Source organism: Camelus ferus, chromosome 19 (genome assembly GCF_009834535.1).
Source record: "Camelus ferus isolate YT-003-E chromosome 19, BCGSAC_Cfer_1.0, whole genome shotgun sequence".
Classification (NCBI taxonomy): Eukaryota; Metazoa; Chordata; class Mammalia; order Artiodactyla; family Camelidae; genus Camelus; species Camelus ferus.
This window is the reverse complement of record NC_045714.1, coordinates 17,640,103-17,653,648: the sequence shown is the minus strand read 5'-3', so window position 1 is coordinate 17,653,648 and position 13,546 is coordinate 17,640,103. Positions and strand designations below refer to the sequence as shown.

The window sequence follows — 13,546 nt, the reverse complement described above, 5'->3', positions numbered from 1 at the left end:
ACATAACTATTTCTCCTCTTCCTCCTCCTCCTTCTTACAGATGAGAACACTGAAGCACAAAGGGCTTGAGTGTGTCTCAAGGTCACGTGGCTAATGTGTCAGAGCCAGGAAGCCCCTGGTCTTCATGTCTGTGTTCATTTGCGTTCATTCTTTTGTAGTTGTTGTATTTTTCTTTCTGAAATTTGTGAAGCTCTTTATCCTTGATGGCATAAGATTATGTACTTAGAGATTTTTTTTTACAATTAATTTTGATCAGTACTTGACTGACTCTGAGTCTGGAGGCTTGTGGGGAATGCTCTTAATTTTTTTCTTGTTTCCCCTTTTCTCTGTGCCCTCTGAACTCTGAATACCAGTCCTCCTAGATTGATTTCTTTTTCTTTTTCCTCTCTTCTCCCCTGCCTTTCCCTCGAGATATAATTGACCTACAACAAACTGCACATATTTAAAAATGTAGAATTTAATACATTCTGACTCATGTGTCCGTGAACCTATCACCACAGCCAAGATAATGGCCGTCACCTCTGGAACATTCCTTCTGCCCCCTGTTGTTGCTCCCCACAAGCCCTCCCTGCTGCCCATCTTTGTTGAGACTGATTTGTTTCTGACTCTCCATAAGTTTTCATTTTCTACAGTTTCGTATAAGTGGAATTATACAATATGTATTCTTTTTTTTTTAACCTTTTAACTTTATTCAGAATAATTATTTTGAAAGTGTTCCATGTTGTTACTTGTATCAATAGCTTTTTGGAGGTTTTTTTTTGGAATAGTATTTTGTGTTGTGCATGTATCACGTTTTGTTTATTCATTCACCTGATTGATGATTGATGATTTGGGCTGTTTCCAGTTTTTGGCAATTAAAAAAACTTCTGTGAACGCTGGTATACAACTCTTCGTGTAGGCACGTGCTTTTATTTCTTTAGAGAATACACCTAGGAGTGAATTGGTTGCATTGTATGGTAGGTGTCTGATTAAAAAAAACTTGCTAGACTGTTTTCCAAAGTGTTTGTGCTGTTTTATTGCCACCAGCAGTGTGTGAGAGGTCTGATTGCTCCGCTTCCTTGTCCACACTTAAAATGGTTAGTCTTTTTAATTTTGGCTGCCCACTGTGGTTCTTACTTGGATTTCTCTAATGACCAAGGGTGGTGAGCATCTCTTTGGGTGCTTATTTACCTTCCATATATATTCTTGAGTGAGGTGTCTGTTCAGATTTTTTGCTCATTTTTAAGTTGGGTTGTTTGTATAATTGAATTGTAGAGGGTTTTTTTTACATATTAACATATGTATTTTTTGCAAATATTTTCTCTTAATCTGTGGCTTGCCTTTTTATTTAGCAGTGCAAAGAAGAGCAAAAGTTTTTAATTTTAGTAGAGTCTGACTTCTATATCCCTGCTTTTTGTGGTATATTTCAGAAATCTTTGCCAAAGCCAAGGTCATCAAGATTTTGTCTTGTGTTTTCTTAGAGCTGTTTTATACTTTAATTCATCCTGTGCTTCTTTTTTTTTTTAATTTTTTAAAATGGTGAATCATACTGATTTTTAAATGTTAAATGCACTTTGCATTTCTTTGGATTAAATCTCACCTGGTCATGGTGTATTATTTTTATATACTCTTGGAGTCAATTTGCCAAAATTTTCTTGAGAATTTTTACATTTTTGTTCAAAAAGGATATTTATCTGTAGTGTTCTTGTAATGTTTTGGTCCAGTTTTTTTTTTTTTTAGACTTCAAGTTTTTTAATTTTTATTAATCATTAGTTGTTTAACTACTGAGAATTTTCATCCTTTCTCTTGGGGGGCGATAATCCGTTGTTTGTTTGTTTAATGGAGGTACTGGGGATTGAACCCAGCACCTCGTGGATGCTAAGCACACGCTCTCCCACTGAGCTACACCCTCCCCCCCTTGTCCAGTTTTGGTATCAGAGTAACCTTGGCCTCATACTGAGTTGTGAGATGTATGCCTTCAGTTTTCTGAAAGAGTCTCCGTACAATTCCTGTTATGTCTTCCTTAAATATTTGATAGGATTCACCGGTGAAGCCATCTGGACCTGACATTTTGGGGGAAGTTTTAGCTACAGATTCAGGTTTTTGGATAACCATTGAGCTATTCAGATTATCTATTTCTTTTTGAATGAGCTTTTGTAGCTTGTGTCTTTCACATATTACGCTCATTTCATCTAAGTTACCCATTTTCTGGACAGTTGTTCATACTATTCCTTATTAGTTTTTTAATATTAGTAGAAAATGTAGTGATGTTGCTTCTCTCGTTCCTGATGCTAATTTTGTCCTTTCTCTTTTGTTCCATTATCAGTCTGGCTAAACTGATCTCAAAGAACTAGCTTTTGGTTTCATTGATTTTTCTCCATTATTTTTCTGCTTTCTGTTTCATCAGTTTCTGTTCTTATATTTATGACTAATTTCTTATGCTCATTTCGAGTTTAGCTGTGTTTCTTGTCCTTCTTTCTTGCCTCCACTGAGTTCATTGCATAGATGCTGCTTCTCTGAGTGCCATACACTGCCTGCCAGCCCTGCTTCAGGAGCATGCCCCACACACTGACATGTTGTCTTCATTTTCATTCAGTGAAAAATACTTGCTCATGTCCCCTTTGACCCATTGGTTATTCAGAAGAGTGTTACTTAAGTTTCAAATATTTGGAGGATTTTTCAAGCATTTTTTTCTGTTACTGATTTTTAGTTTAGAGAACCTTCTTTCCATAATTTGAATTATTTTAAAGAACCTACTTCGTGGCATGTTCGCTACGTGCAGTGGCCCTCCCCTGGTGCAGGCACAGAAGGGGCTCCAGCGCCTTTGACCCAGTGCCAGGTCCGCCCAGCTTCAGAGATTGTCGAGCGGTGCCGGCCCCGAGTCTCACTGTCTTCACGCTTCCCTGGTGACGCAGCCAGGAGCTGCTGTTGAGGCATCCTCCTCCCCCATGACCAAGGGGAAGGAGCTGACTTGTCTGATGGCCTGTTCCCAGAAACATCTGGAAGATACAGCCAGAGCCCTTCACCATCAGGATGAGCAGCTTGACAGCATAGCCAGAGGCCTGGACAGGATGGAATCTGCCCTGGATGTGGCTGACAGGTTGTCGCTTTGTAAGCGGTCCAAATTGGAAAAGACGAGATAAAATTGTCGCTATATGCAGATGACATGATACTGTGTATAGAGAACCCTAAAAGGTCCACACAAAAACTACTAGACCTAATCAAAGAATTCAGCAGGGTAGCAGGATGCAAGATTAATGTACAAAATCAGTTGCATTTCTTTACACTAATGATGAATCAACAGGAAAAGAAAGTAAAGAAACAATCTCTTTTAAAACAGCACCCAAAGTAATAAAATACCTAGGAATAAATCTAACCAAGGAGGTGAAAGACTTATACATGGAGAACTACAAAACATTGATTAAGGAAATTAAAGAAGACTTAAAAGAATGGAAAGATGATCCCATGCTCTTGGATTGGAAGAATCAATATTGTCAAAATGGTTGTGCTGCCCAAGGCAATCTTCAGATTTAATGCAATCCCTGTCAGATTACCCAGGATATATTTCACAGAAGTAGAACAAATCATAATAAAGTTTATATGAAATTACAAAAGACCTAGAACTGCCAGAGCATTAGTGTAGAAAAAGAATGAGGCTGGAGGAATAACCCTCCCAGACTTCAGACAATACTACAGAGCTACAGTGATCAAGACAGCATGGTATTGGTACAAAAGCAGACATATGGATCAATAGAACAGAATAGAGAGCCCAGAAATGAACCCACAAACTTTTCGTCAATTAATCTTTGACAAAGGAGGCAAGAACGTACAGTGGAATAAAGACAATCTCTTCAGCAAATGGTGTTGGGAAAACTGGACAGCAGCATGTAAATCAGTGAAGCCAGAACACTCCCTTACACCACACACAAAAATAAACTCAAAATGGATCAAAGACTTAAACATAAGACAAGATACAATAAACCTCCTAGAAGAAAACATAGGCAAAACATTCTCTCACACACATCTCAGCAGTGTTCTCCTAGGGCAGTCTACCCAAGCAATAGAAGTAAAAGCAAAAATAAACAAATGGGACCTAGTTAAACTTACAAGCTTTTGCACAGAAAAGGAAACCGTAAGCAATACTTTGATTTCTTGAATTTTATCTTCCTACCCTTTGTGAATGAAAAATGTTGCCTGCCATATCAGCAAGCAAAGGATGCTGCATCAGCCACTGCCACAGCCCCCAACGGTGAGCCCAAGGGAACTTGGGATGGAGACAACCATGGTGCCCACTGCCAAGCCCTCAGCGACAGAAGCCACCGCTGGTGGTGCACCCTGAGGGGACTCAGGATGGGAAAGATCAGGATACTAGCCCTTGGTAGAGAAGGTGCTCATCAAAGGAATGATTTCGGTGAGCCCAGACTCTTGCATCTTCCCATATGTAGAAAAGCACGAAGTTCATTAACTTGAGATAATCTGGTTTTCCTTAATTAACAGTGATCTTTTGATGTTCCGGCCACCTGGTCTTTGTTGCAAAAACCCCTGTTTACCCTGGCTCCCCCCTTCCCTCTACAGAGCATTCCCTCAGAGCTATCTGAGAAGCTGCCTCCTGGGCCTGAAGTCCTCAGAAAGTCCACCTAATAAAATATAATTCTCAAAAAACAAAGAAAAAACCTACTTTGTGTAATTTGAATTATTTGAAAGCTTAACTTACTTATTTTATGGCCCAGAGTATGGTCTTGATAAATGTTTCATTTTAATTTGGAAAAGACACAAGCTCTGCTGTTGGGTAGCGTGTTCTACAAACGTCGTCCTGCTGGGTGATGGGTACTGGAGACGGGAACACTGCTTGCTGATTGTCTCTCTTGTTCTGCCAGTAATTGATAGGGGTATGGAAATCTTCTATAAAAACTTTTTTTAGATTTGTCTATTTCTTCTTACAGCTCTGTTGCTTTTTGCACCTTGCATTTTGAAACTCTTTTACTAGGTGCACAAACGCTTAGGAGTGTTATGTCTTTTTGCTGAATATGCTCCTCTATCATTATAAAATGGGTAATATTCTTCGAAATCTGTTTTGTCCGATATTAATATAAGCAGGTCTTTTGACTAGTGTTATCATGGTCTACTTCCATCCTTTTACTTTTGGCCTGCTTGAGTCTTTATATAGGAAGTGTTCTTTGTAGACAACATACGGCTGGTTCTTGTTTTTATATACAGTTTGATGATTGCTGCCCCTCCTCTTTTTAATTGTGGCAAAATATGCATAATGTGACATTTGCCATTTATATATAGAATTCTGTGGCATTAAGTACATTTGCAGTATTGTGAAGCCATTACTGTTTGTCATTCCTAGAACTTTGTCATCATCCCAAACAGAATCTGTCTACTCGCCTGAGTTCTCTGTTCCCTTCCCCTTACTTCATGTCTTATGAATTTGCCTGTTTTGGGACTAATATAAGCAGAATCATACTATTTGTCATTTTGTATCTGGCTTATTTCACTTTGTCACTTAGCATAATGTTTTCAAGATTCATCCATGTTTAGCATGGATCGGGGCTTTTTTTTATTAAGGATCTTTGAAGCTGTTTGAAGTATTTATACGCAAATATGTATGTACATGTATAGGAATTTAAATGTTTAAACTCTTCATATGTTGAAGTTTTTTAAGTATATGTATAGTTCGTTAATTTTCACGAACTGAAGATGTGTGACTTGCGCCCAGATCATGAAGCAGAGTATTATCACAGCGTTAGTACCCCGGGACTCGGGGCTTTGCTCCCTCCTACACAGTGGCCACCCTACAGTCGTGTCTCCTGATAGCAAAGAGAGGTTTTGGTAATGCTTGTATTATTGAAAATTGTCTGTTCCTTTCATTTTTATCATTTATTAAAAGTCATGTGTATTTTCATGCTGGTATTAGGTATATATATGTTTCTAAGTGTTATATCTTCTTGATGGATTGACCTTTTTATCATTATCAAATGCCATTACTTTTAGTAATTTTTTAGGTCAGTTTTGTCTGATATGAGTGCAGCCACTCCACGTTTCTTGTGGTGGTTATTCTTCCCCATCCATTTACTTTCACTCTGTATCTGTGAATCTCAGATGTGTCTCCTGTAGACAGCATATAACTGGATCAATTTTAATCCAGTCTGACGGTTGTCTTTTGATTGGATTATTCAATCAGCTCGCATTTAACGTTATCAATATAGTTGGGTTTCTGTTTTCTATATGTGTTTTTAATGTAGCATTTAGATTTCATTAGTGATCTTTTTAAAAAATCTGTTTTAAGTGGTTGTTCTAGGGTTTACTGCATAGATCTTAACAGCTTTAGATTTATACTAGTTTAAACCCAGTAATATATGGAACCTTTACTGCTGTATGGCTTGATTCCTAGTTTCCTTTTTATTTGGTCTGTCATTACATGTATTATATGCATTAATGCTACAAGCCCAACAGTGCATTGCGAGAATTACTCCTTTACCGTCTGCAGTCACGTCCACGGTGCGTTGCAGTTTGCGCCTACCCACCGTTCGGGCTGTTACCGGGAGACGTATCCCGTTTGTACTGCGTTGTGTGCTGTGAGCTGTAGTGGGTTACACAGTATCATTTTATACAGTTGCTTTTTTTTTTTGCAATAGTAGTTAAGAAAACAAAGGATATATATCTTTACTTATTTTTGTCCCAGACTTCTCTCAGGCTCTGTTCATTTTTCTTGATCTTTTTTCCTCTCTACTCCCCAGCCTGCATAATCTCTATTAATCTATCTGAGTTTGAGTTTAAGAATTCTCAGGGGGAGGGTATAGCACACGCTTAGCATACATGAGGTCCTGGGTTCAATCCCCAGTACCTTCTCTAAAAATGAATAGATAAACCTAACTACCTCCCCCTAAAATAAATAAACAAACAAATAAATAAATGTGCAATTTTTAAAAAGAAGCAGAAAACATGAAGAAAATTCTTTTGCCAGTTCCAGTCCACACTTGAGCCCCTCTGATGAATTTTTTTTTTCAGCTGCTGTGCTTCTCAACCCCAGAGGATCCATTTATTTGTTCTTTATACTTCTTGCCTTTGTTAATATTCTCTACTTGATACAAATTGTCATGCTATCTTCCTTTAGTTCTTTAACCATATGTCTCTAGTTCAGTGAATATGTTTATAATGGCAGCTTTAAGCTCCCTTCTGCTAAAGCTGACATCTGGACACTCACAGGTGGTTTCTTGTGCCTCTGTTTCTCAGTGCAGGGCCGCCTTCTGTTTCTCTGCTGTGTTTTGCCTGGTAGTTTTGTTGTGCTGGTGGTTTTTTGCTGCAAAGAGGACGCTTTAGGCAATATATTTTAGTGACTCTGGGTGCTGGTCCCTGCAGACTCTTCCCAGGTGTCTTCCTGGTTTTCGTGGTCACGTATTGGCTGGGCTACGTCAGTGAGGTGTGTCCTGGCTCCGGCGCTGCCCCCCGGAGGTGCCGTGCGGTGCACCCACAGCCCCCCTGGGACGGCCGTGGCACCGGTGGGGCGTGCTCCCACTCAGCCACTGGGCTGCCGGGCGCAGTCTCCATTCAGTGCTGTCCATGGCACCGCTGCTTTCAGCAGTGCCCACGGCACGCGTTCCTCTGTGGCCTGACCCTGTGAACATGTGGCTCCTTCCAGGGACTCGTTTCTGGGATTCCCGTTCCAACCCCGGGAGGGCTCCTCCTGCCGTCTGACGCCTTGGTGCATCTGCTGCTCGGTTCCTTGTCACCACAGCTCGCTGCGCTCGTGCCTGTGGGTGCAGGCTTCTCCTTACAAGTGGGGTCAGTTCTGAGTCTTCCTAGGTTTCTGTTCTGACTAGATTACTGTTTGCGCCTCGGACTGTTTCCAAAGGCTTTAAATGTTTTGTTTAAAAGATTGCCACCAGCTCAGCCGGGGCAGGTGAGCCGAGCTCTCCCACGTGCTGTGTCTTGGAGGGTGAAGGTCGCATTCACAGGTCTTGGGTGCTCTGTGTCCTCTGCGGTTCTGCCCGTCGTCCCTGCCACGCGTTCTGAGTGGTCAGTAAGTCCACGTGGGATCTAGTGAAGCTACAGTTAATCGGCCTAACATGCGACTTAAGACACCAGCCCTGAATCCAGAAGGTTCAAATTCTGGTCTCTGCACTTGGCAGAAGGGTGACTTTGGAAGGACCCCCAACCCTGCTAAGCATCTCTGTCCTCGTGTGTCAGCAGGCTGTTCTGTACCTCCTGGGGTTGTGAGGGGAGAGGGAAAGGAGCCGTGGTAACAGCCCGTGCGACGGTGCCCGCCCGGTTTACGTGCTCTGTGAGTGTTCGTGGTGATTAGTCCGTGCTGAGAAACACTAAAAATGGAGACCTACTGTGCATACAAGTTGGAAAAACACTCATCACTGAAAGTAATAAGTTTTTCTACTGGGCAACTGTGTCAAAATTTATGGCCTGAATTTTTAACCAAAATACTGTAATTTGAGTATTTCGGTAGCTTTTTGACCCTTTCTCTCCAAAATATCACCAGTTTTGCAGTTCTTTCCTGGAGCTCCGAGCTGTGTTAAGGAAACCTTCAAACCAGGCTCTGCAGTGTGGCATCTGGCGTCCAGCAGTGGGAACCCCCTCACAGCGGAAGCGCAGGCATGTCCGTGGCTTTTCCAATGCTGCTCTGAGATACAGTGCGTTTACTTAGCTGTTACTAGTGGTGGTTTCCGCCTCATGTTTGAGGAACCAGGCAGCCGTACAAGGCTGCCTAGAAGGGTGGATCGCTGTGAGAGTCACTTTAGGGGTTTCATTCAAAACTGTAGAGTGTGTTTTTATACTGATTCACTGTCTGTATATTTGTACTATCTTTACTCCAGTAAAGACGTCCTTTATCTTGATTCCTCGGTATATCTGTGCACAAGCTGGGTAATTTCTCCACTGCTTAGTTGGGATACGTGTCCTTTCCTTTGTGCCTTGAAGAAGGGGGCTTCTGGCTGCGCAGAGCTGCCTTGACCTCCAGATTTTGGGCAGGGGTACCCCGTCCCTCCAGCCAGGGCGCTGACAGCCCTTCCTCCCCAAGCACCGTGTCCTCTGGAATGCCTGTCTCCCCTGGGGCCTGAGAGGGCGGTGGCGGGGGAGCGTGGGGCTGACCCACCCAGCTCTTCCCGCTGCTGGTGCTGATGGCCGAGCAGAAGGTGTCCTGTGAGCCCCAGGCCCCGAGCCCCTGTGTTCTCTTCCTCCTGCATGTTTGCGTTTGTGTGTTCTGATCAGATCTGCCAGTTTTCTGCATTTCAGGCCCCCCCGCCCCGGGGTTTCTCAGTCGCAGACAGCTCTCCTTTTGGTTTCCCAGTGCAGTTACGCAGTTGTGGTTGTTTGTTTTCAGTCTTCTGTGTGGCCTGGGATGGGAAGGAAGCTGCAGGTGTGCTCAGTTTATCATCTGGAAAACCCAAAAGATAATGAAAAGCTATTTGAAGTGAATTGGGTTTAGGGTTCAGATTAGCTGCCTTTGGATCAATGAAGCATCTCTCTTGAACCCAGCAGGAGATGCACTGGCCTTGTATTTGACAAGGCTCTTGGAGGATGAGTTCCCTTGTAGAGTAGCAGAATCTTCTCTTGAAAAAACAAACATTAATTTACATAATTAATGTGTTGAATAATATATCCTCAGAACTCCTGAGAGGAAAATGCGTTCAGTTTTCTTAGTGGGAATGCCTGGAGTCCTTCTTTGAAAATAAGGACCGGCCTAGCCCTGCCCCCAGGCTGTACTGTGTAGGTGGTGGGAGTAGAAATTCTCCTGCAGCCGCACTCATTGCTCAGTGTAGCATGCCGGTGACCTCCTGTTGTTGTAAACAGGCTCATTGGACCACAGCCACACCCATTCGTGTCCATATTGTTCATGGCTGCTTTTACTTTAAAAGGCAGATGTGAGTCATTGCAGCTGAGATCACATGGTCAACAAGTCTAAAATACTTACTAACTGGCTTCCAGGGGAGCATGATGAGAGTGGGTCTGGGTTCTCCTGAATGTGCAGTCTGCTTGGTTCAGGAGGAAGGGAAATGTGGACTTTGGAGTGTGGAGGTCAGTTGGAGAGGCAGAGAGTTTGTTTTTGTTTTTGTTTTTGTTTTGGAGCCATCGGATTATCTTCTTTGACAGATGCCCAAAATTGACCTGCTTCCTTACCACGTATCCCATTCCCTGCTTCTGATCAAGCCCCTCTTTGCTGATTCGTGGGGTGTGTGCCCAGAGCCTTGATAGCTTCTCCCCTGTTTTGCCCTTTAGTCCCCTTAGTTACTCATTTCTCCCAGTTGTAAATACAAGCTGAAGTCCAGTCTCCTTCCTCCCCTCTCAGAGATGACCACTGTCCTCAGGTTGGTGTTTATCATTCCTGGCTCTCTGTGCCTTTGCAGCACACGAATTTATCCCTGAACAGTGCCTGATGCTGCTGTCTCTGCTTTGTAACTTTCTGTAAGCGGTGGACCGCATCGTTCCTTCGCACCTCGCTTTACTGGCATAGCGAGGTGTTGGTGAGCTTCCAGCTCTATTTCTTTGAATCTTACTTTTGTCTGATATTCTGGTATATGGACGTACTGCAGTTTCTAATCCATTCTTTGGGCTCTTCTTTTACCTAGTTAAGTAGACCTTTTGTTTATTTCCTTTTTTAAACAGCTTTATTGGGATATAATTTATATGCCATAAAATTCACCTGTTAAAAGTATACTGTTTAGTGGGTCCAGTACACATGCGGTTGTACAACAATCACAGTTATCTAATTTTAGAACACTTTCATCACTCTTAAAAGAAATGTAACCATTTCCAGTCACTTCCTGTGTCCTGCACCCTCCCCCACCTCAGGCTGAAGCGCATCTGTTTCTGTGTAAAGATGTATCTCTTCTGGGTCGTGTCAGCGGGATTGGCTGTGGTCATTTGTGACTGGCTTTCATTGGCAGAATGTTTTTGCGGGTCATCCATGATGTAGCATGTATATGATAGGCCTTTAATTTCTTCACAATTTTTCATTTTTACCAGTGATACTTTGTGTTATTTTTAAATTTTTACTACTAATAAGAATAAAAGACCTAAGAATAAAAACCTATCTCATATTCTTATCATTTGCTGAAGTTCTGGAAGATAAAGAGAAAGGTAATGCTTATTGTAAAATACAGCTGCCTGCCTGCAGGGGTGCACGCCGCGCAGGCCTCGGCCCTTGAAGAACTCGCAGCGCAGGTGGGGGTTACAGCGGCCAGTCCATTATAAAACCACGGGCGTACAACCAGTGAGCAAGCGAAATGGTGAGGAAATGCAGGAGCAGTGAGGTTCTTGGGAGACATGTGCAGAGTGTTACAAAGCGAGCAGCGTAGACCCTGGAAGGTTCATGAGGTTTCGGGAAGTGAGCGTTGAGGGAGCAGGCAGGGGGAGCAGGGGCAGCGCGAGGGGGAAGAGCAGCTTCCCAGAGCCCTGAGGGGCTGGGGCGGCCGGGGCAGGAGGCTCGTCAGGGCCCGGCTCACTGGTCTGCACCTGCTCTGGCAGGCTTCGGAAAGGCCAGGCAAGATTTAGACACAGCCACATTTGTATTTAAGAAAGAAAACTGACTGACGCATAGAGGGTGGGCTGGAGACAGGGGAGTCTGGAGGTGGGGCTGTCCCTGCGAAGGCTGCTGCCATCTTTTGGGTGAGAGGTGGTGCCTGATGTTGGTAGCGGGGATGAGAGGAGTTGAAGCGAGAGGCATTTCTCAGGTTAGATTGACAGGACTTACTGATAATGGGTGGGGCGGGTGAGGGACATGAAGTCTAAGATGGCTCCTGTGGTCTCTCACTGGGACCGTTGAATGATTTGGGAATCTGCTAACTGTCCCCCGTGTAGTCAGGATTAACTTGTGTTGAAAGCTTTAAGGAGTGAAATAGCTTCTCATCTGATGAATTAAAGATTACAATAAGTATTTTATTTCCAATTGAGAAATGAAACACGGGTTCATACTGAGCCTAGGATGTGTCAGTTTCAGACTTGAACAAACTACCCCGAATTATCCCTTCCTCACAGCCGAAAGAATGCAACGGCGTGAAGATTCCCGTCGATGCCAGCAAGCCCAACCCAAACGACGTGGAGTTTGATAATCTGTATCTGGATATGAACGGAATCATCCACCCCTGCACTCATCCTGAGGACAAGTACGTGACCTGCTCTTGTCACTGACCTCGCAGACGGCAGAGGGGACATGGCAGACGGCAGGGGAGGGCTGTGTTGCATTACACTGTTTGCTTGTCATTCCAGACCAGCACCCAAAAACGAGGATGAAATGATGGTTGCGATTTTTGAATACATCGACAGACTTTTCAATATTGTGAGGCCAAGACGCCTTCTCTACATGGCGATAGATGGAGTGGTACGTGCTGAGTAACTTAGAATCCTCTGGTTTTGTCTTTCCTGTGTCCCCAGTGTCTAGAATGAAGTCAGCTAAATAATGAAGAACGTTGATTGTGGTGAATTTGAGAAAGAAAGCTTCATCTTTCATTCATTCAAACTTTGTGCGTGAGCATGTGTGCGCGCACGCGCGCTCCTGTTTTGGGCGAGATACCGGGAGGTGCTGGGGCTGCTTGTGGGGCTGTTGCTTTTGGAGGGCTTGTCACTAAAGGGACAGAGACGGTTAAATGAATAGGGCCAGTTACTCAGGGCCTTCGCCCACCTGCACTAGACCACATGTGCAGACACGTGCAGGGCTTTGAGGGAGGGGGAGTCAGTGCCTCAGGGGCGTTAGGAGACAGAGAGGAGGGGGCGTTGGCCCCAGCGTTTGAAGGGTAGAGAATAACTGGAGATGGGGGCAGTGGATGGGACAGCGTGGGGAAGGAGGACCTCCAGGTGTCTCAGATGTGTCAGGTCAACACCCTTCCCGTGTCTTTGATGGCACTGACACGTTTGGGTGACTGCCGGTGTTGAGACGGGAAAGCAAAGTAGAAAGATGGGCTTGAGAAGGCCTTTCCTGCCACGCTCAGCTTGGATGCTGTCCTGCAGGCGGTGGGCAGTCATCAAAATAACGTAAGTGCAGAGCAACTTACTCAGGTAGCAGTATCAGGTAGCTTTCACTGTGAATGATCGCCAGACTGTACATCAGGGTCCATGGAAATTAGGGTGAATTGTGGCCCTAAACTTACTTAGCCGTATGCACATAGATTCCCTTTCTTTTGGATTTAGTAATCTTAGTGGCTAATGGGATGATTTCGTAAATACAGGAAACTTTGGGTCCCAGGAGAGTAACTTTTCCGTGAGATTCTCTACTCAAAGTCTTATATTTGAAAACCTAACTTTCAGTTAAAGCGTAGGAAAGAATAAAGGGAACAGGAGTGTGTCTGATTTGAAACATACTCCAGCTCACGGTAGTTCCGCGTCTTGAAGGCCTCTTGCGTTACTGCAGGCGGCCCTCCTGCGAGACCAGGTGTGCAGCGTGCACACGCGTGCACCTGTGCCTGCACACTCGTCTGTAACATATCAGTGCAGAATCCTAGCTGAGAGAGTTAGATGAGGTGGTCTCGTTTTGCAGGAAAGGGAACTGTTTAAAGAGGATACGAGATAACTTACTTTACGTAGACAGGATACTTGAGAGTCCCTTCTAGCCCCAGGC

General features: G+C 43.8%; 1 protein-coding gene across 1 annotated transcript in view; it reads left to right on the top strand.

Moving 5' to 3' along the window:
- The window catches only part of XRN2 (5'-3' exoribonuclease 2), a 65,303-nt gene that overhangs the window by 2,063 nt on the left and 49,694 nt on the right, over positions 1-13,546 (top strand). Inside the window, exons 2-3 of the mRNA XM_032461743.1 lie at positions 11,971-12,098; positions 12,202-12,313. Of these exons, the coding sequence (XP_032317634.1) occupies positions 11,971-12,098; positions 12,202-12,313 (240 nt within the window). The remainder of the gene's footprint in view (positions 1-11,970; positions 12,099-12,201; positions 12,314-13,546) is intronic.